This window comes from Pelobates fuscus, chromosome 5 (assembly GCF_036172605.1).
Source record: "Pelobates fuscus isolate aPelFus1 chromosome 5, aPelFus1.pri, whole genome shotgun sequence".
Classification (NCBI taxonomy): Eukaryota; Metazoa; Chordata; class Amphibia; order Anura; family Pelobatidae; genus Pelobates; species Pelobates fuscus.
In genome coordinates, this window is record NC_086321.1 from 370,861,766 (window position 1) to 370,887,071 (window position 25,306).

Below are 25,306 nucleotides of genomic sequence, written 5' to 3' on the forward strand. Positions count from 1 at the left end.
GTAAAACGGAAGCTGAAGATAGCCTTCCTAATGACACCAACCTGTTGATTAGAGTGGGAAAGTATGTTGCTATCAGAATGGAATGACATCAGTAACTAACTGTTCTTATTTTACCATAGTACGCAAGAGAAGTATTTGCTGGGGAAATAGGTCCGTAACCGAGAGAAGGGGAAATCACTATTAGGAGGGTTCCCCTTCTCTCATTTGTCAAGCTATTGTTGAAATACACCACTATGCCAACAAGTAATTTGCAGATGAACAGATTCTAATATAGCATAACGTAAAGATTACGTTTCATGGTCTTTGATGTAAACTGCTATTGTATGTAACATTCAGGTTATATTTTAAAATACCTGTTAAATCAAATGCAATTTGTTTTGAATGTACGTCTCATTTTGTAGATGTTTTCTCTAATAAAGAAAAAACATTACAATACATAAAGGTACATGTCATTTGTCCCTCTTAATATACTGAGGATGGCTCAGATTTGGAGGATTGACGGGCACCCATCACCAGTTTCTCTGTGTTGGTTACCAGGTGCAATGTTAGAACATGCTATTTTGGGATATACAATCCCAACTATATTACGGAAAGCTATTGCCTTATATTGGTTACAAGATTCCCTTCCCCTTGTCTCAAGAGTACACTCTATTTAAACATATGTGGTTGATGGATAAACTATCAGGGCTTGACATCTTTGAATCTAGGAGCCAACATGGTAGGTTTAAACTAACAAAGCTTTGGTTATGACAAAAATACTATTCTTAAAGGAATACTATAGTTACCAGAACCACTAAAGCTTAATATAGTGGTTCTGGTGTCTGTAGCCTGTCCCTGCAGCCTTGTAATGTAAGCACTGCTTTTTCAGGGAAAAGGCAGTGTTTACATAGCTGCCTAGTAACACCTCTAGTGACCGTTACTCACACGGCTACTAGAGGGGTTCTTCTTAGTCCAGAACTGCCTACATTCAGGGTCTCCATGCTCTGCATGGAGTCTCTGCAGGTTCGCCATAGAGGTGCATTGATTCAACGCATCTCTATGGGGAGATGCTGATTGGTGCAGCATTTTGCCTCCCACTGATTTCCTATCATCAAGATTGATTATCTCAGCCATGGAGGCGAGGTCAGCAGCTGCAAGACCAGCACGCCGTGGGTAAGAAGGTGAGTAAAAACGCTTCCCATGCAATCGGTGGAGGGACTGTCACCTAAACAGACACATTTACTTATTTGGCGCACACTAACTTTTTTTTATTTTAAGGCCACCCAGCCTCCCTACATTTGGGAGAGCTTGAGTGGATCCTTTCACTGGGGTTCAGTTGTGGCTGCTCTGATTATCTTGATGACCTTCCAACAAAAAAGAGCAGAAATAGTAAGAGTACAAAGAGTAGGCAACCTTTGGCACTCCCAATATTGTGGACTACATCTCTAATAATGCTCTTACAGCCATAATGCTGGCAACGCATCAGGGAGATGTGGTCCACAACATCTGTTGTAAATACACTGTGCTTTCCCATTTTTTTTAAAATGAAACCGTTTTTTGTGGGGTTTTTTTATGCAGGCTGTGTCAGTCACAGCCAGGGGAGGTGTGGCTAGGGCTGCATAAATAGAAACAAAATGACAGAGAATTGAGCATTGAGGCTGCAGGTGCATGATCTATACACCAAAACTGAATCACTAAGCTAAAGTTGTTTTGGTGACTATAGTGACCCTTCAAGTGAACACAATCACAGGTATTCTGCTTGGATACAGATATGTTAAGAACATGTGAACCAGAGCTTGAGAACATAAATACCATCTCCGCCCCCATGATAAAACAAAGAGAGACATATTTTGTCCCCTCTAACTCTCCTAGTGGTTCATAGTACCAGGTGGAAAGAAAACACTAATATCCATGAAAGCGACAATCCAAACCCCTAGAGCACTTCAGCTAACTGAAGTGGTTGAGGAAGTCCATTTCCGTCTCTGTCCTGCTTTTATAACACCAAAGTGAAAATAGTTAAATTTGGCCTAGGAAACTTTACAACTGTTAAAATTATAGCCTGGCTCTTGAAAATGAAACCATTTTTTTTTTCCATGCAGGCGGTGTGGATCACAGTCACGGGAGGTCTGGCTAGGGCTGCATGGACAGAAACAAAAGTGATTTAACTTATAAATGACAGAGAATTGAGCAGTGAGACTTCAGGGGCATGATCTATACACCAAAACTGCTTCATTAAGCAAAAGTTGTTTTGGTGACTATAGTGTCCCTTTAATTATGTGTCCTCTACATTGTTGATCACATTATATTATTAGTGATATTTAAACCATTTTCTATATAAATCTAGTCTTTAGTAAATCAATCTTTTCACCAAAGCTGGGCCGTATGTAGATACCAAACAATTTTCTCAAGCTGTCATGTTTTGTTTTTCTTTCAAATTATATAACCATTCATGTTTATTTTATTTCTTTTCTTTTGCAGATCTGTCGTTAAGAAGGTTACGGCTTTAGAATACAAAATAAAACGGAGATCAGTTGCCAAGGAAGATTTTATCAACTATGTCCAGGTGATTATATGACATTCAATGTCTTATCCACGTGGAAAATGAGACTTGGTTGTAAACCTAGATCTAGGTCAGTGTTAACTAACGTAGCAGAGGAGCCCCTTTGTTATTTTAATCCCTCCTGCTCCCCGTTTTTCTTATGGCTGCAGGAAACAACGTACAGCATGAAGCCTTTCCTAAGAAATTTTAAATACAATGTGATATAGATCTAATCTAGCATCTGGAGCTTCTTTTAATCACGCCGGATGTTTGATGCTCGCCTCCAATGTCTTCTACCAAAAATACATTTCTACTGCTGTATTTAAAGAAATATAAAACAAAATTTGGAGAAAGAACATAATGAATGCTCAAAGGACGCTGGGTCGTTATGCAGCTCAAATCTGCAGAGATGAAAAGGCTGATTTCATATTTGTAATCATGTGACTAGAAAAGGTGGGGGGGGGGGCATGACATGACAGAGGACAAAGAGATCTGAAATGTAGAATATTCTTTTCTTGGTTTTTAATCATTATCTCAATGTTTTTTTTTCTTCCTAGTATGAAATAAACTTTCTAGAGCTACTGAAGAGAAGAAGGGTGGTGAGTCTGACATTTGTAGCTCTTTAATAACGTAAAGCGAAATCTTGACAATTTTGCACAACCCAATAATTAACTAAACATCATCCGTTAACGGTTGTTTTGGTTTGTTTTTACTTGCGTTTTTTGCACTGGTTCCCCATTTTACCAACGTATGGAAATAAGAGACTGTCAATTTCAGAAAATCCTTAACCCCTTCACTACCAAAATGGAGTACAATTTTGTATTAATTTCAAGAAGGATGAAATTGAGTCCATAAAGCCTTACTCATCCTCATTTATAATTCAGTTATGATGACCAGCCTGTAGAGGAACAAATTTATTTGCCAGAAGTCACTGTTGACTGATATACTGCCTTCTAGTTTACTGAAAATGTCTGCTCACCCCATGCTTTCAAACAGTACAGCAAGTTTCAATTGGTCATATTATCCCTACTGTCAGAGAGGGGGGATGAGTTAATGGACTGTATTATTTCACGGTTAGCACTCCAGAGATCGATAAAGATGGCTAGATACATGATTTGGCTGTATTTACGATATGTGGACATTATACTGAAATGCAGACATTTTTCTTTTACATTTATACTATTTTCAGTAAGCTCTACTGCTAGTGATGTCTTCAGGGTCCTTGTAAATACCAGTAAGCAAGGTGTTTTACTATTTTTATCTATTCATTGTTGTCACACCTATTGTATATGAGAAAAAAAAAATACAATTTGTTTTTATACTAACATTTCAGACCTTGTATGAAATATTGCAAAATAGATGGTACTGTATACTGTCTAAAGCCTTACATTTCCCAAATATTTATAGAAAGGCTGAATGAATAAGTAAAAGGTAAAAATTGTGTACATTTAATATTTAACCCCTTAAGGACCAAACTTCTGGAATAAAAGGGAATCATGACATGTCACACATGTCATGTGTCCTTAAGAGGTTAAAAAAAAATAATTAAGTTTGTTTGAAAAGCAATCAGCACACAAAATTGCTGTTTAATTTGTTTATATGCAAACTATACACCCCTTGCTTCAAATAAACGTTATGTTAATATTTATTTTTTTTTCCAACAAAAAGTGCTCGCTAGTGAAGTGGTAACTGAATCCAAGCGCTGTTTAGCTCATTCTTACACAATTGGAAGTTTTACCATCTCCGAGTTCTCCGTTTTTATGCATGTTTATAAAAGAATAAAACGTTAAGTGTTCGTGAAAAATAGCGAGCTGGAGGACAGCATGTTCACTCTTAAAATCTGCCAGATGGTAATTACAGCGAGATTCAGTATACATTGGTTAAAATGGTATAATCATGGCTGGGCATGCACATTTGAAACCGTAGCCTTTATAATTGTATTGTAAAGGCTCAGATTTTACATGTGCCAATAAATATGATCTTTTTAATTGCTCTCATACTTTCTACCCATTGTACTTGATTTGCTCACTTGTATTCATTGTATCCATTTTTACTTGATTTGATTTATTTAGATGTGTTTAAAGATGATTATAATATTTTCATGGCACCAATTCGTACCTGTTTTGCTTTGCAGCGAATTGGTTATTTTTTTAAGAAGGAAGAAATTGATTATACCATTGTTCAAAGAATCCATGAGCTTTTCAGTCGAGCCACAAACAAGTGGAAGGTAAGTGCTATATTCTTTTAACAGTAAGGATGGAGTCGCTACCCCCTTTTTTTTTTTTTTAAATCTTAAATTCAAAGAATCACTGGTTATCGTCCTCTAACTAATTGCACGCTTGATAAAACAAAAAGGCAATTGTTCATTTTTATTAAAGGTACACTCCACTACAGTAGTGGTTATTTTGCTAGGAGTGCCCTGATACATTTCCAAGTTACATGAGGTCTGCCAGGTTCCAGCTGCCATCTCCTTCTGTCCAGCAGTGGAGGAAGTAGGCAGGGGAAAGCACCCAGACAACCCTAGGTCAGGCTGTCACATCATTCTTAAACGGTTTCCCTACTTACACTGCCAGGGCAATCCTGGCAAAATTACCATGACAGCGGCATGTAGTTACTATGGTGTTTGGTTAGTTCCTTTAACTTACTATCCTGATAGCCACTGGGTATAGGGTGGAAAGAAATTGTCACCCATTAAACGTTATTTAAAGCAGCACTGCTACTTATTTATGGCAGGAATAATTCTCCTTAGATTTCAGTATACAGTACAAGCTGCCATTTGCGCCAGTTGTAGAATTTTAGGAATTGGGTTACATAGCTTTAGCAGGTTTCCCCAGCTTTGCCTTTCAGTGCCCGTGTAGTGCATTATGTGTTCCCTGCAGACCACGCAGGTTCTTAACGGCTGCTGATCCGGTCCAATGATTCTAAAGAAACGTGCGCTCAGCATTTAGCAACATGTCCCTGTCTCTCTACTGGCTGAAGGATTAAATGCTTGTATCATTAACTTGTTCATTCCCTTGTTTTTTTTAAGAACGATCTGCAACTCTGGATGTCCCATGTGGCATTTTGCAGGAAATGGGTGAGTTTTTCTAGAGGTTTATCGTCACAGGAGCTAGAGTTGTGGTTGTTTAGTCCTAATCATGTGAAATAGAAATCTGTTACTATAACTATTAGGTTTAAATGTTTTTTTGTTTTTTTTCATTAACTACAGATAAGTGGGTTGAATGCTTAAATGAATTTTATAGTGTTGGTAATATAAAGCGGTATTCCTAACACAATAGTGTCCCTCTAGGAGCACCTCACTCAGACTGCCATTAGAGGGGCTTCCTGCTTCGGTGTCTCCACGCTCTGCATGGAGTCGCTTAACATGCTCCGTAGAGATGTATTGATTCAATGCATCTCAATGAGGAGATTCTGATTGGCGCAGCGCTGCATTTTTCTGAGCATGCGCAATATCCTCCCAGTGCTTTTGAGATCATCGTGATTGCTAGGCATGGGAGAAAAGTTGAGTTTAAACACCTTATTTCTACACGGGACACCAAAATAGTTCTTTTAACATGATCGGGTCAGTAATACATGTTTGTATTCCTACACTACACTGTGCCTTTAGAAATGCTTGGCATGCGCATCAGCAAAATTCCTCTAGACGGGTTTCTGTCTGTTCACAGATCTTGGTTTTTGATACATAAATAATAACATCCTCTGGCTTACTTTCAGAATTGCTCGTCACAGCTCAGCAAGATCTTTTCTGCCCTGCTCGCTGTTCATCCAGACAAGCCAGGTAAAGCAATGTCCTGCCGCTGTTTGTTTTGTAATGGAATTGGCTTGGGTCGTTACCACAGGGAATAAAAACTAGCGCCTCCATTATAGGAACTACCAGTCAGAACACAGTGCTGTTGCTATACTTGTTATTGTTTTTGTTTTGTTTGTTCTTTGCTGTTTGCATTTTGGGATTTTATTTATTTATTTTCAAAACTTGGGTTAAAATAAACACAATATTTTGGGGACCCTGGCGTAGTGTTGCACACTATAGATGGGGATGTTTTTATATTTTAACCAGAATCGGTATTCCACTCTGGAGCAGCTGATGGGTATCACGGCATATTATCCTCACTTTAAATCCTTTTTCCTCCGCAGCGTTATGGATCATGGCAGCCAAATGGGAAATGGAAGATCAGCTTTCCTCCGAGAGTGCGCGACATCTCTTCCTACGAGCATTGCGCTACCACCCAGATTCACCCAAAGTTTATGAAGAAGTAAACCTCCATCTTGACATTCTTGTGCACTGTATTATACTTTGTAAACACCAGCGTAGAAGCAGTTAAATTGAATATGTAACTTAGAGTGCATTTTCCATGGCTATGAAGAGTTTAAAGGACCACTATAGGCACCCAGACCACTTCAGCTTAATGAAGTGGTCTGGGTGCTAGGTCCCCCTAGTTTTAACCCTGCAGCTGAAAACATAGCAGTTTCAGATAAACTGCTATGTTTACACTGCTGGGTTAATCCAGCCTCTAGCGGCATTCTCCCTGACAGCCACTAGAGGCCGCTTCCGCAATTCACACTGAGTAAATCACATTTATTTGATGCTGGACATCCTCATGGACCTCCAGCGTCAAAAAAAGATCCCCTAAGGAAAGCATTGAGTAATGCTTTCCTATGGGCAGGTTTGAATGCACCCGTGGCTCTAACCGCGCATGCGCATTCGACTCCACTCGGGAGCTGACGTCGATGGAGGAGGAGAGGTCACCAGTGCAGAGGGAGCCCGGCGCTAGATTAAGGTAAGCAAATAAATGGTTAATCAATTATTTGCTGCGGAACAGGGCCCTAGTCACCATTTAGGTGGCTAGGGCTCTACAGTGTTAGGAATACATGTTTGTATTCTTAACGCTATAGTGTTCCTTTAATATTAATTAACCATGTTCCCAAGATTCTTAGCGATTTTAGTATTTTTGCGCTAAAATATAAAAAATCTCACAGGACATACAAAATAAAGGCCACCAGCACTCAGTCCTTGAAGGTACAATCATGGACCATTTAAATTGGTGTCCAAGAAGCCGAATGTCCAGCACACATCAATGCGTGTGAGAGCACTCCAGATTTTGTTACAGTCTCCACAGCAAGATAAACAACGTTTCGATCCAACAGTGAGGCTGCTACTACGTGGAAACGTTGTTCAGCTTGCGGTGGAGACCTCAATAAATCTGAGGTGATCTTTCATCTATTGATGTGTTCTGGCCATTCTTTGTTTTGCTATAAATATAACGATTAGATGAGTCCTTGGCTGCCTATATCCCAATAACTGAATCAGTCTGGTGTCCTGTTATAGGCAACACGATAGGCCACCACCAGTCCGCTCTTGGAAGTGACACGGACCTCTGCCCACCCCCCTCTGCTGAATTCCCAGACCCCCCTCCCCCCCCTAAATAAATGGGATCTAGAGGGCACTATTTCCATAATTGCTAACCCTTGTATCCAGAATGTGAGTGTACCCTGTGCCGTGGAAATCAAACATTGCTCTGTGGGCAGCGGCTCTAAATTTAGATCTTGAATTTCTGTTTTGTAGTATTTTCGAATGGAGCTGATGAATGCAGAGAAACAAAGAAAAGAGAAAGATGAACTGGAGCAAGCCAAAATGGACATTGTAAGAATATTTTATTGTTTGGTTAAATTCCATGGGTATAGCCTCTCAGTCGCATCCAGTTTTTTTTTTTTTTATAAATTCTTTATTTTTGCAGTGCAGGTGGTTGCAGAATATATTCTTGCGCCACAACAGCGTTTGTCAATACAGAAATGGAAATATATTAAGCAGTGGCTTTGAGTAGATGTGCACATTTTTAAAGAATCAGTATTTTTCACTTTTAAACATTAAACCATATGAACAGTTGTACAGAAGTGAGAGATACGGGGTTAGTAATGATAAAAACAGGGGTAACAATGGTAAAGTACGACCTTGTGTTATCTTTGGATTAATCTGACATTCAGTTTTGTTGTTTTGTGTTATACCATCTATAGTAGATTGGGATTGTTTCGCGGTCGTGTGTCCGACCTCTTATTACAGGTTGAGTGTCTGTGTATCTGAATGGTGGGTCTCGGTGGAGACGTACGGTTCCCTACTGTGTAGCGGGCCGTGCAACCGGTCTTTCTGTTGTTGCGCGTTGTAGTATGGCTCATAAGTTAGTGATGTCAGAGGTTTTGATGGTGGTCGTGTATGGGGGGTTTCTGGTGTAGGGGTTGCCTTTGTAATAATATTTGGTGAGTGTGGTGGCGTCGGCAAGGCCCGGCAGTTGGGCATGGTGCAGAGGTCAAGGGGTAGTTGGGTAGGTGGTAGTGGTGGGTGCCTGTCGGGTGGGGGGGATGGGGTGGGGCTGCCTCCTCGGGACCCAACCAGACCCCCAGTAGGGTGGGAGGGGTGGGGACTAGATGATGGTCGCTGCATCAGGGGTGGTGGTTTAGCTGTATGGGATCATGGTATGTTACCATGGAAGAGAGCTGTGTCCTTCCAGCCATGGGTCCCAGACTTTGTGAAATGATTTTGGGGTGTCGTGTATTTGTGCTGTGAGCCTATCCATGTCGATGCTGTCAATTATTTTAGTGTGTATTTGGGGATGGGTGGGGATGTGTTGTGTGGACCAGACTTCAGCGATTGCTCTCCGAGTGGCTAAGGCCACTCTTGCGATAAGTTTGTTTTCGTTACGGGTGAAGGTGTCCAAGGGTTTAGAGAGTAGTAGGGCCCATGGGTCTAGGGGTACAGGTTTGGTGAGAATTCTGGATAGTAGTGTTGTGATTGTTGTCCATAGGGGGGAGAGTTTGGGGCATGTCCACCAGCAGTGGAGGAAGGTGCCGGTGTCGCCACACAGCTTCCAGCAGAGGTTAGTGGGGATTTGTTTCATTGCCTTTAGGCGGCAGGGGGTGAGGTACCATCTGAAGAGCATCTTATATGCCTGCTCTTTGTGAGTGACGCAGGTGGAGATGGATTTGATGGATGACCAGATGTCCGTCCAGTCGGTTGAATCTGCTGGGGGTCCCAAGTCGGACTCCCATGCTGTGATGTATGGGAGGGCTACTTGAGTGTGGTGTGTGGTTAGTGTCATGTAGAGGGCCGATATTTGGCTTTTCCTGGTCGGTGAGCGGAGGGTGTCTCTTTCGAACCCGGTCAGGGTCGAGGTGGCTGCAATTCGAACTGTGTCTGTTGTGGCGAAGCTACGGAGTTGAAGGTATCTGAAATAATCGAATGTGGTTAGGGTTTCTGGGTCGGGGATTTCTGCGTATTGCAGGAGTTTGCCATTGGGATAAAGGTGGCCTAGTCTAACTATGTCCCTGTCTTCGAAATGGGTGTAGTGTTGTGGTGTGAGACCAGGTGGGAACATTTTGTTGCGAAGTATTGGGGTGAGGGGGGATATGCCTGTGGATAAATCGAATTTGTCGCTAAGTCGGTCCCAGAGGTCCAGGGAGTGGGTGATCGTTGGGGATGTGGGGGGCGGTAATGGTCTGTGCTGTCTCGGGAGCCACATGTATTGGGAGGGGTGGTCCTTGCCAAATATAGAGTGTTCTAGGTCCACCCACCGTTTGTGTGCGGGGGGGAGATGCCAGTGTTGGATTTGCGCCAGGTGGGCTGCATTTAGATAGTGTGTGAGGTTGGGAAGGCCCAGGCCTCCATATGGTGTAGGTACGTATAAGGTGGCTCTCCGGACTCGGGGTTTCTTCCCGTTCCAAATGAATCTGTCTATAGCTGTTTGTAGGAGTTTAAGGTCGTTTTTCCTACAAGGGATGGGTAATGCTTGGAATGCGTACAGGAACTTTGGTAGGAGATTCATTTTGATCGAAGCTATTCTCCCGAGCCAGGAGATAGCCATCGGTTTCCATCGTTCGAGGTCTGAGAATGCTTTTTGGAAAAGGGGGGGGTAATTGGCTGAATAGAGGGCGGTGGTATCGCTGGTAATTTGGACACCTAGATATGTGATTTTTGTTGGGCGGATGCGGAAAGGGAATTTTTGTTTCAGAGTGTGGATGGTGGAGTCAGTAAGGTGGAGCGGCATGAGGTCTGATTTTGTGGCGTTTAATTGATATCCTGAGATTGCTGAATAGTCTTGGAGGATGGATAGGAGGGCAGTCAGGGTTGGGATGGGGTTGGTTAGGGTGAGGAGGATGTCGTCAGCGTATGCGGCAACGGTGAATGTTTCGTCTCTGATGTGGAGTCCTGTGATGTGTGGGTTGGTTCGTATAGTCTCTAGGAGGGGTTCGAGGGATAAGGCGAATAAGAGGGGGGAAAGGGGGCAGCCCTGACGGGTGCCGTTCAGAATAGGAAAGGAGGGGGGGGTAATGTTGGGGATCAGGAGTTGTGCGGCCGGTGTGTGGTACATTGCTTGTAAAAAGTGTGTGAGTTCTTGTGGGAATCCAAACTTGTGAAGCACTGCAAAGAGGTAAGGCCAGAGAAGGCGGTCGAATGCCTTCTCGGCATCTAGGGAGAGTATAGTTGTCGGGAGGTGTTTGTAGTTGGCGTACCAGATTAGGTCTATTGTTCTTCTCGTGTTGTCTTGTGCTTGCCTTTGTGGGATAAAGCCTACTTGGTCCGGCTTAATGAGTTTCGGTAAGAGGGGGTTAAGTCTCATCGTCATAACTTTGGTCAGGAGTTTTAAGTCGATGTTTAGGAGTGAGATGGGGCGGTAGTGGCCTGGTTCGTCATGGGTTTTGCCTGGTTTGGGTAGGAGGGTGATGTTGGCTTGAGTCATGTCTGGGGGTAGTGGGTTGCCTTTGAGCATTGTGTTAAAGACTTTGCATAGTCTTGGGATGAGAATGTCGCTGAATGATTTGTAGTAGATGGCCGTTAGACCGTCGGGTCCCGGGCTTTTATTGGGTTTTAAGGTTTTGATTGCTGCTGATAGTTCTTCTGGGGAGATGTCTGATGAGATTAGCGATCTGGCTGTGTCCGTGAGGGAGGGGAGGGAAAGCTTCTCGAGGAAGGCGTCAGTTAGGGATCGGGTTATGTCAGTGTCTGGGTCAGGGGTATGGTTGTAGAGGGTTGTGAAGTATTGTTGGAAGATTTTCCCTATCGTGTGTGGGTCATTGCTCATTGTGCCGTCCGTATTGCGAATTTGGGAGATTCGTTTAGTTTCGGTTAGGTGTTTGAGGCGTTTTGCCAGCATTGCGTCTGCTTTGTTACCCTTCTCGTAATATTTCTGTTTGGTCCACGTGAGTGCTTTTGTCGTGGCTGAGAGTGATAAGCGTTTGAGTAGGGCTCTAGCTGTTGTAAGCTGTTCGAGGAGAAAGGGGGTTGGATTTAGTTTGTGTAGGGTTTCTAGGCGGCCTATTTCGGCAATGGTGTCTAGCAGCTGTTTGTTGTGTTGTTTTTTGCGGGCAGTTGCAATAGCTATCAGTCTACCCCGTATTACCGGTTTGTGTGCTGCCCAGACGGTGATTGGGGAGGATACGGACGGGTCGTTGAGGGTGAAGTATTCTTTGATGTCGTTGGCGAGGGACATGGTCGTTTGTTTGTCGTGTAGGAGTTGTGAGTTGAGTTTCCATGTCCATGGGCGTGTCATGTTAGGGATTGAGAGGGTTAGGGATATGTCGGCATGGTCTGACCAGGTTATGTGTCCGATGGAGGAGTGTGTGATTCTTGTCGTGATGTTGGGGGAGATGAGGAAGTAGTCGATGCGGGAGTATGTGTTGTGAGGGTGGGAATAGAATGTGTAGTCAAGGGTTGAGGGGTGTTGGGCTCTCCAGATATCCAGTAGGTTTTGAGTGTTTAAGAATTGGGAGAAAAGGGCATCATTTTGTGACGGTCTTGAGTCCTTCTGGGATTTGGTGGTACGGTCCAGGACTGGGTGGTGAGTGGCATTGCAGTCGCCGCCTATAATGGTGAATGTTGTGTGAAGTGCTGATAAGTGGGTCGAGAATGTTTGCCAGAATAGTGAGTCCGGGGTAGTGGGGGCGTATAGTGATGTGATGGAGTAGGTGGTAGGGCCTATTTTGCCCGTGAGTGTTAGAAATCTCCCTTGTTTGTCTGGGAAAGCTTGGATATCTGTCAATGGGCAGGATGATTTGAGTATGATGGCCACCCCTTTGGATTTGGCATCTGGCGAGTGGGCGAAGAAGCTGCGGTTGTAATGTTTGTTCTTGAGCGGGAAGTGTTTGTGATGGGTGAAGTGGGTTTCTTGAATCATAAGGATGTCTGCTTTTAGGCTGTGGGCCCATCGTAGTAGGGAGTGTCGTTTTTTGGGGCTGTTTAGGCCCTTCGCGTTGATGGAAGTGCAGTGTAGTTTTAGCGGCATGGCCTGGGAGAGGGTAAACTCTTGCTACAGTGGGGGGTGTGGGGGGGCGTTAGGGGGGGGGGGGGGTACCGGGGTCTGGGTGGTACCGAGGAGGCAGCAGAGGAACTTGGTGTTTTGTGAAGGGTGGGTTGGGTTGTTAATGTGCTGGGCTTACTTTTATTGCCAGCGAGGGTAGACTTGGTTGCCGGGGGTCTCTCTGGCCTGAGTGGTCGGAGACCGTCGGCACTTATCAAGTCGTGTGTGGGGGGGAAGTGGTCGTCTTTCTGGGAGCGGGCGGCAAACAGTGTGCAGTATCTTGCGGGCAGTTTCAATTTAACATAGAACCTGAGTAAGTGTAACTTGGGAGGTAACTGTTGTGAGTCAGGGCGTCTCTAGTCTGGTGTCCCTTCGGTGGCGCTTGAGGTCCTGTAAGAGGACTTGGGTATATGCGCTGGCGAAAGGAGAGGGCCAAGCCTGTGGGTCGTCCTGAAACTATATACATGGGTGTGTGTAATGGTGTTGTGCCGCACCCCGGCACGGTGGATGGTCTGTTGGAGTGGATCGCTATGGGGGCCCTCGGTTCGGGAGTCCCAGGTTGGCCCGGAGGCCGGGTCCCCTCAGGACTAATCCTATGGCGGGGTGTTGTCGTGGGTGTTAACAGCGGCATAAGAGTGACATATTCATCTGGGTGCGCTGGTTGCACCGGCGTCGGGACCATCGCGGCCATCCGCCCCCCCCGCCCCCGGAGGGGGGAGGAGGGGGAGGGCCGCCAGGGCCCCGAGTCATTTAACATTTCTCCCCCCCCGGCCCCAGTCAATGGGGGTTGTTGGTGCAGTAAATTGCTGGTTTGTGGTCGTAGAGGAGCCACTTCCCTTTCGGTCCCGGGACCATCACGGCCCGCCGCCCCCCCGCCTCCTCGGAGGGGGGGGGGGAAGGCCGCCAGGGCCCCCGGCAGCTAACATTTAACATCCCCCCCACCCGGCCACCCCCAACGGGAGCCGCCAGTGTGATGGCTGTTTAACTGTGGTCGTTGAGGAGCCACTACCCTCCCGACTCCGAGGCCGTCACGGCGCCCCCCCCCGCCCCGACGGAGGGGGGGTGGGGGGAAGGCCGCCAGGGCCCCGGGTCGCCCCCCCCCCCAACCCCACAGAGTGACCCCAATGCATGTGTTAGCAAGCCGTTCATCAGGAGCGATCAAACAGTACATGTGCAATATTCAAAGTGTAGACTCTCCCCGCTGGGCCCGGTGCCATCGCTGCCCGCCGCCTCCCCGCTCCGCAGAGGGGGGAGGGGGCCGGCCGCCAGGGCCCCGAACCGCAGCCCCCCCAATCTCCCCCCCAGCCCTGTGGTAGGCAAAGTGAGTGGCCCCATTGTGTTCTTACGGTTTTCCAGAGTCAATAAAGTTCTTACAGTTCTGTCACCACCATGCAGGTGGCGGGGCGTCGATCCGTGTATTCATCGGCCATGCGGAGTCTCTGTCATAAGCGGCCATGGGGCGTTGGGCCGCGTGCTTGGGTTCGCCATGTGTCCTTGGTGCGGGGTTCCAGGGGCTCGAACAGGCGTGGAGAAGCTCGGTCGGGTCCCAGGGCTGTCGAGTATTTCCCGAAGCCGAGGGCGGGAAAAGTGCTTGAAGTTGCTGTTGTTTGTTCGATGCTGTTTAAAGTTTGTGTCCAGGTCTCGTTGTGGTCTTTAAGCTGGGTGCTTCACACGGTGTGACCGCTTGCTAGGGCCTGAGGTTGCGCCGTGAAGCCGGTCAGTTGCTGAGGCATTGTTCGTGTCGGGGTGCGGCAGCGGGGCTCGTCGTGTTTAAGCGTGGGCTTGTGACGGGCGTTGTCGCCTGTCTCGATCTCTTTGAGGCTGTGGGTCCCATGTTCGGTGTTGGGTGGAAGGCTGCTGTATAGTTACAGCCAGTTCTTGGGTGAGGTCTCGGAGGCCTAGTTGTGCGGCGAATTCTCGGGCTTCAGATGGCCTGTGGAGTGTGTATGTGTGGTTGTCGTGTCTCACCACTAGTTTGAAGGGGTGACCCCAGGAGTAGCGTATTCTCCGCGCTTGCAGTGCCTGGGTCAGTGGTCTTAGTTCCCTGCGTTTACGGAGAGTAGTGGGTGCCAGGTCCTGGTACAGTTGTACTGTATGGCCTTCGATTTGTAGTGGGGTCTCCCTTGTTGCGCGCATAATCGCCTCTTTAATGTGGAAGTAGTGGCATCGGATAATGATGTCTCGAGGCTGCGTGGTGTTTGTGGATGGAGGGCGGAGGGCCCTATGTGCTCTGTCGAGGAGGAGGTCTGACGGCGGGGCGTCAGGCAGCAAGCTGCTGAAGGCCTCGTGTAGTATGGCGGTGAGTGCCTCTGGTGCTGAGGATTCTGGCAGACCTCGTATGCGAATGTTATTACGCCTTGATCTGTTGTTCAGATCTTCTTGTGTTTCTTCCAAGTATGTAATTTGTTCTTGTAAGTCTTTGAGGGAGGCCTCGTGAGTGGAGGTGGTGGCGGTAACCTCATCCATTTTGTTTTCGAGCGCGTGTGTGCGTTTAGAGAGGTCGGTCAGTCCTTCTTTGAGTGGGGTTAGGTGTTTGGAGAGTTCTTCTGCCACTAAGGACTTCATGTCAGTCAGCAAGTCCTTTAAGTCTTTTTTGGTAAGGGGAGATGATTCCCTTTTGTGGCTAGCTATGCTTGTATCAGAGTCTGAATCTGAGGCCTGCTGGCTGTGAGAGCATGGTGCCTCCTTCTCTGACCTTGATTTGAATATCGGAGCCACGGCCGCTCCGGTCTTCGATTTTCGTCCTCCGCCCATTGTGCTGTTGCCTGGTGTGGGTCAGTGCTGTGGGAGTCGGTCCAGGGCTAGTGTTTCGGTTCCGGTGCCCGTATTATAGGCTGTTGTGCCGTTTGCCGCCTCGGAGCTCACTCAGACTGCGGCCATCTTCGTCGGCGGTTAAGCTCCGCCCCGGTCGCATCCAGTTTTGGTAGAAAAAAAAACATTACTGTGTAATGAAAAGCCCTTTCTATTAACTGGTCATACTGTGCAATTAAAAGACTCTTATGATTTGTTGAGTTAATACTGTATAATGTATAATTATGAGCCCTCAGTAAGAAAACAAGGGTCACAGTTTAAATATGAGCCCTGTATATGAATGGAGTGGCCATACTGTATAATAATGAATTAATGAGTCCTGTATATGAATGGAGTGGCCATACTGTATAATAATGAATTAATGAGTCCGGTATATGAATGGAGTGGCCATACTGTATAATAATGTATTAATGAGTCCGGTATATGAATGGAGTGGCCATACTGTATAATAATGTATTAATGAGTCCTGTATATGAATGGAGTGGCCATACTGTATAATAATGTATTAATGAGTCCTGTATATGAATGGAGTGGCCATACTGTAGAATGAATGAGTCCTGTATATGAATGGAGTGGCCATACTATATAATAATGAATTAATGAGCCCTGTATATGAATGGAGTGGCCATACTGGATAATAATGAATTAATGAGCCCTGTATATGAATGGAGTGGCCATACTGTATAATAATGAATTAATGAGTCCTGTATATGAATGGAGTGGCCATACTGTATAATAATGAATTAATGAGCCCTGTATATGAATGGAGTGGCCATACTATATAATAATGAATTAATGAGCCCTGAATATGAATGGAGTGGCCATACTGTATAATAATGAATTAATGAGTCCGGTATATGAATGGAGTGGCCATACTGTATAATAATGAATTAATGAGTCCGGTATATGAATGGAGTGGCCATACTGTATAATAATGAATTAATGAGTCCGGTATATGAATGGAGTGGCCATACTGTATAATAATGAATTAATGAGTCCGGTATATAAATGGAGTGGCCATACTGTATAATAATGAATTAATGAGTCCGGTATATGAATCGAGTGGCCATACTGTATAATAATGAATGAATGAGTCCGGTATATGAATGGAGTGGCCATACTGTATAATAATGAATTCATGAGCCCTGAATATGAATTGAGTGGCCATACTGTATAATAATGAATTAATGAGTCCGGTATATGAATGGAGTGGCCATACTGTATAATAATGAATTAATGAGCCCTGAATATGAATGGAGTGGCCATACTGTATAATAATGAATTCATGAGCCCTGTATATGAATAGAGTGGCCGTACTGTATAATAATGAATTAATGAGTCCGGTATATGAATGGAGTGGCCATACTGTATAATAATGAATTAATGAGCCCTGAATATGAATGGAGTGGCCATACTGTATAATAATGAATTCATGAGCCCTGTATATGAATAGAGTGGCCATACTGTATAATAATGAATTCATGAGCCCTGTATATGAATAGTGGCCGTACTGTATAATAATGTATTAATGAGTCCTGTATATGAATCGAGTGGCCATACTGTATAATAATGAATTAATGAGTCCTGTATATGAATGGAGTGGCCATACTGTATAATAATGAATTAATGAGCCCTGTATATGAATCGAGTGGCCATACTGTATAATAATGAATTAATATGAGCCCTGCGTATGAATCGAGTGGCCATACTGTATAATAATGAATTAATATGAGCCCTGTATATTAATGAAGTGGCCATACTGGATAATAATAAATGAATATGAGCCATGTATGAAGACTGTATATGAGTTGAGTAGTCATGCTGTATAATATATCAAGGCTCTAGGCGCCATAACCACTTTATCTTTTTTTTTTTTTTAATTCTTTATTTTTTTTGTGCATAAAGATAACACAAGAGCTTACGATGCCCCAATAGCATAAGCAAGCAATAATATCAAAGCTATACATAATCATGAAATGGTCGTCTGAGGAATTGTGGTAGTTCTCCATTGTCTGTAGACTCCTGTATTCCCCGTATTTTTAGATTGAGCTGCCGTGTTGTCCTCTAGGTGTTCTACCTTAGCACTTAGTGCCGCACATGTGTCTGATACCTCATGCAGGTGTGTGTTGGTTGAGGCCTGTTTGAGTCCGAGGCTTTGGACCTCCTCCTCTGTGGCCTTGATCCTGCCCGTTAAGGTGCTCAGGTCTGTCTTCAGGGTCGCCATTTCTGAGGCAAAGAAGGCTTTTAGGTCTGTCACCATTGTTGTGATATCTGCTTTTGTGGCCCGCTGTGGGTCCGGCTGCCTCTAGGAGAAGGCTTTGCCGCCGCGGGGCTGAGCCAGGAACTCTTCTGGATCAAAGTCCCCGTCCTCCGAGACTGAGGAGCCGCGAGGTGAGTCAGGAAGCATGTCCGCCATTTTGGGCTTGAAGGGCTGCGAGAGCAAAAGGCCGATATCTCAGGTTGGACCTCCGCTCGGACCCAGAGACTTACGGGAATGCTTCCCCATGTCCTCTCCTCTCTTTTGGGACCTCATTGGGGGAGATTTTGTCGTCGTGGCCATTTGCTGACGTTGTGTCGGAGCTCAGGCTGTGTGCAGCTTGCGAGCTAGCTCCGCCCCCACCACTTTATCTTTTTAAAGTATTTATAGTGTTAGAATATTATCCCTGCTTTATTTCTGTTAAATACTTTACTTTTTTTTTTTATCACTTAGTCAGGTACACTCATTGAGCTCGCAGGCACCAGCAATTCCCTCGCATGTCGACACACTGTATGTTGCTCTACTAACTCATTAGTATGAGGAGGAGCTGTGAGGTCCACTTTACGTTAAAGTCCTGTTTTGACAAAAATGGTTTAATAGAAGTAAAGAAATGATAGCACTCTGGCACCATAACTACTTCAATAATCCCTTTAAGAGCCATTATTAGACTAGAGTGAGCAATGTTAGACTCTGATATCTTCTATACAAACTGACTTCCTAACATATCTTATAATTGGTTAACTAGTTTCAGAGATACTTCCTTCCCCTAATACGTTGATACATTTCTATCCCTGCCATTGACAAACCTATCCTGAGATGCCAAGCAGCATTGGCACAGTTGGTATGCCCTTTTATTACAAATCCCATGCCCTGCGCTTGGGCCTAAATAATCTATCCCCCAGTCATGGTATAAAAGTAGATTGTAACTGCAGGATGTTGTGACATGCATATTGTATTTATGTTTGAACAGCGAAACTGTTAACTAGGCGGCGATAAAGAAACAAAATAATTCTTTATTTTGGAATAATTAGTATAGTCCCAAACAACAAATAAAAACATATCAGACATAGATCTGCATGATGGGAGCTGCATTCCATAGTAAATGAAATGCCAGCGCTTCCGTATAACATCCACCACTTTGTAATAATAAACGAAATAAAGGATGACAATAGGTCTCATATTGGCTTGTTCTACGTGATATTGCAGGTTATTATGGGATGCTGCAGTTCATTAAGGAGCCTGTAGGAGCCATCGATCTAGCCGCCATATTGTATCTGATTACTGTTTGAGATAAGTAGGCTCTCCCAGCGCCCCCTGGTGGTTCTCAGCATCCAAACACTGATTTGTTTGTATTTAATCTTTGGCAGGGCGAAGCAGAGTATTCCGAAGATATCCTTAATGGTCAGTTGTCTCGGGTAGTTTACAAGACTGCTGTCCAGAAAATAAAAGGTGATATGTGGAAATATGCGTGTTACGTGTTTTTCTGATGCACATTTTAAAGAAATTAATCTATGCCAACATGTTTTTCTACCTTAAAAGACAGCTGTCACCGTAAACTTTTTTTTATATATAATAATTCCTTTCATCGCGTTTTTAAAGAAAATATATTTTTTTTTTAAATGAAGTGTAAAAAAAACAAACAAACAAAGAAAAAAAAAACTTCTTCCCTACCTTTAGTATAGGACAGCTGTCACCTTTAACTTTTTTTAAAATCCAGTAAAGTTTTTAAAGAATTTTTTTTTTTTAATGCGGTGTAAGTTAAAAAAAAAAACCTTCCTTAACTTTAGAATAGGACAGGCGCGGTCGGCCATATACAACTTTCACCATGGGACAGACAGTGTCTATAGTCTAAAATCAGAGACTGTCATTTTTTAAAACACAGTTTGACCAAAAGTGTTTTTATGTGTCTGACAGCTACTGTCATTATACTAAAGGTAATAAGGTTTTTATTGTTTGTTTGTTTTTTTAATTGATATTTTTATGGTTGGTATAGAATGAATAAAGTTTTTGCATGCCATAAAAGTTACTAAAAATGTCTGTCTTCCCCATGCAGGTGCACGGTTCCATCTAAATCTCCTATCCATTGCCAAATTGTTTGATTTCACGCAGGACCTGCAAAAGGAAATCCTTGACGAGTGAGTTAGAGTGACAGGAACATACAGAGGGTCTCCTTATTGTCTTCATGCAATTCTGTGCATCTATGAGAATTATTCCTGTGGAGCTATGTTATACACTGGGGCACATCAGCAATACAGAGCTCCTAGAAAACTGGGGAACTAGGATCGAAAAGAGGAACAGCGGGATTTGGGCCCAAAATAGGGACTGTCACTATTAAATAGGGACACTTGGGAGGTATGCAGTTAGTGAAAGTGACTTCATGAGAATAGGAAAAGTCTCATTCAGTTTCAATTTACCTGAAATACGAACTTCCTGAAGATTGTCGTGTGGCCTCTGAGTGCTTTCATTTTGATTGGTTACCCGAGGGCACAAAGAATGTGTTGATTGAGTTTGGAATTACCATAGAATGCTGGGCTATATATTGTTAAAGAACACTCCAGACTGCTAAAGCGCTTCAGCTGGAATACTGCATGTGTGAATAGTGTTTCCTGCATTGAGCTGTGATTGGACAGCCACAGAAAGCCTGGGCGGGGTTAAAAGGGAAGGGGTTAAACGGCTTCAGACAAGAGATCTGCAGTTTATGCAAGCTATTTGTAAGGTATAAGGCGTGCATGTTTTCATTGGAGGTTCATATACTAAACAGTGATCATTTTTATATTTATTTTATGTGTGTTTTGTTTAGTTTTTTTATTTGGGCAGTGTAGTGCCCCTTTAAAAGAATAATAATCCAAATAGAGAACAAACAATGTTACGGAGTCCGAATAGAACGTGTCGGTGGTACCAGATCCACCCTGGGCTTGAACCCTGCAAATAGTAGAATAGAATAGAAAGAGGGAATCCCAAACGAAGTGGGAATTCCGATATGGTAGGATATAAATAGAAAATAATAAATAAAATGCTAACTAATGTATTTTATTTTTGGCTTTTCTTTAATCTTGGTAGGAGTCTGAGGGGTGGACAACTTACAACTTTGGGTTAACTTCCAGCTTAGAACACCCATGAAGGTGATGTTTAGGAGTTTTCGCCTCTAGGTACTAGAAAGGGACAGACAGTATCCCCACTTGGCTACACTAGCTTATAACACCCACGAAGGTGTTTCACAGGAGCTGCAGTGTTCAGAGTCAGTAGGCAGATAGATACAAGGTCCGTTTTATCTCCGTGGCGCTGAATACCATACAAGACGTCTCCTATTAGCTGCTTTACCTATACACAGCTGGTGGGTTTACAGCATTTGATCTATACACTGGTAGTGACCACCTTGACTTCTGTACTTGGAGAACTTTCTCAATATCCTATCCGGGTTTATCTCTACCCTTGTACCTTCATGTCCTCTACACCATTAGTGTACAGTGTCCCTCCTGGTGGATGACATAGAGTTCACTACTTAGTGAGCAATCCCCTTGTGGAATGGTATCACTTTTCAATGCAGTATCAATTCTGTACTCGGATGTTCTAACTTAGTAGAATCCATGGGCAATGCACTGCTAAGGTTCCTTCCCAGGAGTATTTTACCCACATATTTAGGGGTTACAGCCTTTGTTCCTTTGCTGAACTTCCTTGGTTCTATTGTATATTTTTATCTCGTGACGGCAATAAAGCTTAGAACTTTCAATTTAGATACTTTGTTCCGAGTCAGCACATTGGAGGAACTATTTGTATAGATCCTACCAAGTTATTGTAGATACATTAGTTAGCATTTTATTTATTATTTCCTATCTATCTCCTACCAGATCGGAATTCCTACTGCGTTTGGCATTCCCTGTTTCTAATATATTATACCCCTTTAAAAGATGACTGCAATATGTAGTCTGCAATATGAAGTCAGGAAAAGCTGTGAGTTAAATATAGGATTATCTTGTAGCTTTTATTGGGAATAAAGTGCCATATAGTGCTGGATATTATATTTTATATATATATATATTTTTTCTGCCCAGCTTGAAAGTCCTTCATGCCCAGGATCCTTTAACGTGGGACTTCATGGCCCGGCAGGAGCTGGAAGCGAAATCTCCATCTTCATCAGAATATGCGTCAAAGAAGGCAAAAGCGCTCGATCTGGAATGCAAAGAGGAGCGTTGCAGCAATGTCTATAAAAACTCCCTGACGTCGGTGCAAACAGGTTTCGGAAAACAAAGATTTTTTATTTTTCCGTTTATTCAGTGAAATGATATCAACACCTTTCTTAATGTTTAAGACGACGGACGTTTTCCATTTGTTATCAAGCACAGAACCTGATGGAACAGGGCAGATATTATGGGATGTGTAGGGTTAATTTAGCCTTGTGCTGTTTTTTGTTTAAACCAGATGTGTTTGTTTTTTGTTTTGTTCCAGAGGCCATGTGGGATTTGTATATCACTTTCTGCTTGGAAAGATTTAAACGAAAGACCAACAGCAAGGAGCTGCAGCACAAGGTAAGTGTAATAATATACACGTATTATAAAACATAAACCATCTGTTAATAATGTCATTTATCAGCGGCCATAGCAGCATGGTTGGAAAAAGATTCTAATTCAGCGACTGTTCCAGATTGCCAAATTAGTCCTAAACTCTTTATTCCTTTGTTAGACAGCCATACTTTCCAATATAATAAATACCTGTGTCTTCAGCATGGAGTTACTATGACAGATCGTATTCCAATGGCCACCAGAACAACTACAGTTTAATATATAGTATACAGCTTAATGTAGTGGTTCTGGTGTCTATAGTCTGTCCCTGCAGGCTTTTTAATTAAGACACTACCTTTTTTTTTTTTTTTTTTTTTTTTTTTAAAGAGAAAAGGCAGTGTTTACATTGCTGGCTAAGTACACCTTTAGATGGCCACTAGAGATGCTTCCTGTGTTGTGCAGCACTGACATTCAGAGTGTCAACGCTGTCCATGGAGGCGCTTTACGTGCCCCATAGAGATGCTAATTGGTGCAGCATAGCGTTTTGCCACTCATGTGCGATAGCCTCCCAATGCTTTTCTATGGGAAAGTATCGGATTGGCTGAGATCGTAATGTTTAATGATCTCAGCCAAGGGAGCGGAGCCAGCCACGAGAAGTCCTGCGCAGCTCTGGAAAAAGGTGAGTAAATCACCTTTTTTTTTTCATTTTTTATTTTTTTACAATCTTTATTTTTGTAGTGTAAATCAAGATAACATGCAAAGAGACGATGCCACATTGACAGATGTTAGCACATGCCATTTTAGTTAATTGGCCATCGTGGCATGCGCTTCCCTTACACACCTTTTTTTGTGATGGGAAGAGATACCTCAAAACATAGAGTGATAGTTCTAACAGATTATGCAGTGAGAGAGCGATCTAGTATGCTATATGTTAGAGATGAGATTGTATGTGAAGTGTAAATTCCTTACAGGTTGTAGGTGGCATAATTTGAACATTCCAAACTATGTGGGTAAATCACTTTTTAATAGGGGACAAGGGGGACCAGACTCCTAAATGGCACTATTAGAACTATAGTGTCAGTAATGCATGTTGTGTTCCTGACACCATTGTGTTCCTTTAAATTATAGAAGTATTATGGGAGATCATGCTCCAATGAGTTTATAATATAGATGTATTATGGGAGCTCATTAGTTTATAATATAGATGTATTATGGGAGCTCATTAGTTTATAATATAGATGTATTATGGGAGCTCATTCCTTTATAAAATGGAGGTATTATAGGAGATCATTCCTTTATAACAGTGCGCCACGACGGGCACACAGGGGAGCCGCATGATCATAGCACTGGGAACTGTGCCTCCCTCTCCGGCCTGCTAACACACACTGTCCCCCCCATACACACACACACACACACACACACACACACTGCCCTCCCCCATACAAACACACACTGTCCCCCCCATACACACACACTGTTCCCCCCCATACACACACACACTGCCCCCCCATACACACACACACACACTGTCCCCCACACACACTCTGTCCCCCACACACACACACTCTGTCCCCCCCATTCACACACACTCTGTCCCCCCCATTCACACACACTCTGTCCCCCCCCATACACACACACTCTGTCCCCCCCCATACACACACACTCTGTCCCCCTCCATACACACACACTCTGTCCCCCTCCATACACACACACTCTGTCCCCCTCCATACACACACACTCTGTCCCCCTCCATACACACACACTCTGTCCCCCCCACACACACACTGTCCCCCCCCATACACACACACTCTGTCCCCCCCCACACACACACTGTCCCCCCCATACACACACACTCTGTCCCCCCCCATACACACTCTGTCCCCCCCCCATACACACACTGTCCCCCCCCCCCCCCCCATACACACACACACACTGCCTCCCCCATACACACACACTCCACCCCTCACACGCACAGCACAGTATTGCCCCTATCCCATTCTACAGCCCCTATCCCGGAAGCTCCCAGGTAAGTTGTCAAACTGTTCTTAAACAGTTTGACTACTTACTATGGGACGGCACTACTGGCACTTAGTTTAGTACTGGCACTGATCATTAGTTTAAAAAAATAAAATGAAAAGTAAATACGGGAGAATTTATTGTAAGGAATTAAATGGGTTTTATAAGACACTAAAGATTGCATAGTTTAGTCGTACTGTGAGAAGACCCGAACCAGAAAAGAATCTCGTGGTATAGAGGGTTCCGGTCCAATGGATCTCAGTGCCCTCTATGTATTATTCTTGCAACTAATTTCAAGTTTTATTTCAGAGACAAGAGCGGTTATTTACTGCCTTCAAAGAGGCTCATGAAGCAAATATGTTGCCTGAACAGAAATACACAGAATGGGTAAGATCTACTTAGAGTAAGGGCCATTTTAGGCACATAAGAACTTGAGTCAAATAAAGTTGTTATGGTGCACGGATCCCCCGGATGCGCTATTACCTTTAGGGGTTAAAACATTCTCTAATTATTTAACCCCAAAGTTGCCTCTAGCTGACACTCTCAGCCAATCATTGATTTTCCCATTCACAAATCTGGCTTAAAAAGGGTAGGTTTCTTTTCAAACCTGTTTTGTAAATAGGGGTAGTCATTGATTGGCTGAGAGCACCAGCTGACCACTCTCAGCCAATCGGAGTCCTGCCCGGCAGCACTCAGCGCTTCATGAAACTGAGACTTCAGAAGCCGGATGCCATCTGAGGGTGAGTTGAGATTGGTGCTGGAGTCACTCTTACTTACTTTCCAGGCACCATAACAACTTCATTTAGATGCCCGGTGTGCCCCTTTAACATTGATGCTCCCTAAGAGCGTCTTCAACCAATCTTTTTGATTGAATTTCGAAAACCAACACAATTAATTTGAAATTACTTCATTTTTAAAG

The 25,306-nt window shown here is 43.8% G+C and overlaps 1 protein-coding gene across 1 annotated transcript in view; it reads left to right on the plus strand.

Annotated features, from left to right (window-relative positions):
- UTP6 (UTP6 small subunit processome component) overlaps positions 1-25,306 on the plus strand; it is a 32,676-nt gene that overhangs the window by 645 nt on the left and 6,725 nt on the right. The window contains exons 2-13 of the mRNA XM_063453397.1: positions 2,458-2,542; positions 3,076-3,117; positions 4,653-4,745; positions 5,547-5,594; positions 6,233-6,296; positions 6,653-6,771; positions 8,082-8,159; positions 19,240-19,321; positions 19,926-20,007; positions 21,925-22,106; positions 22,319-22,398; positions 24,697-24,774. Coding sequence (XP_063309467.1) covers positions 2,458-2,542; positions 3,076-3,117; positions 4,653-4,745; positions 5,547-5,594; positions 6,233-6,296; positions 6,653-6,771; positions 8,082-8,159; positions 19,240-19,321; positions 19,926-20,007; positions 21,925-22,106; positions 22,319-22,398; positions 24,697-24,774 — 1,033 coding nt within the window. The remainder of the gene's footprint in view (positions 1-2,457; positions 2,543-3,075; positions 3,118-4,652; positions 4,746-5,546; positions 5,595-6,232; positions 6,297-6,652; positions 6,772-8,081; positions 8,160-19,239; positions 19,322-19,925; positions 20,008-21,924; positions 22,107-22,318; positions 22,399-24,696; positions 24,775-25,306) is intronic.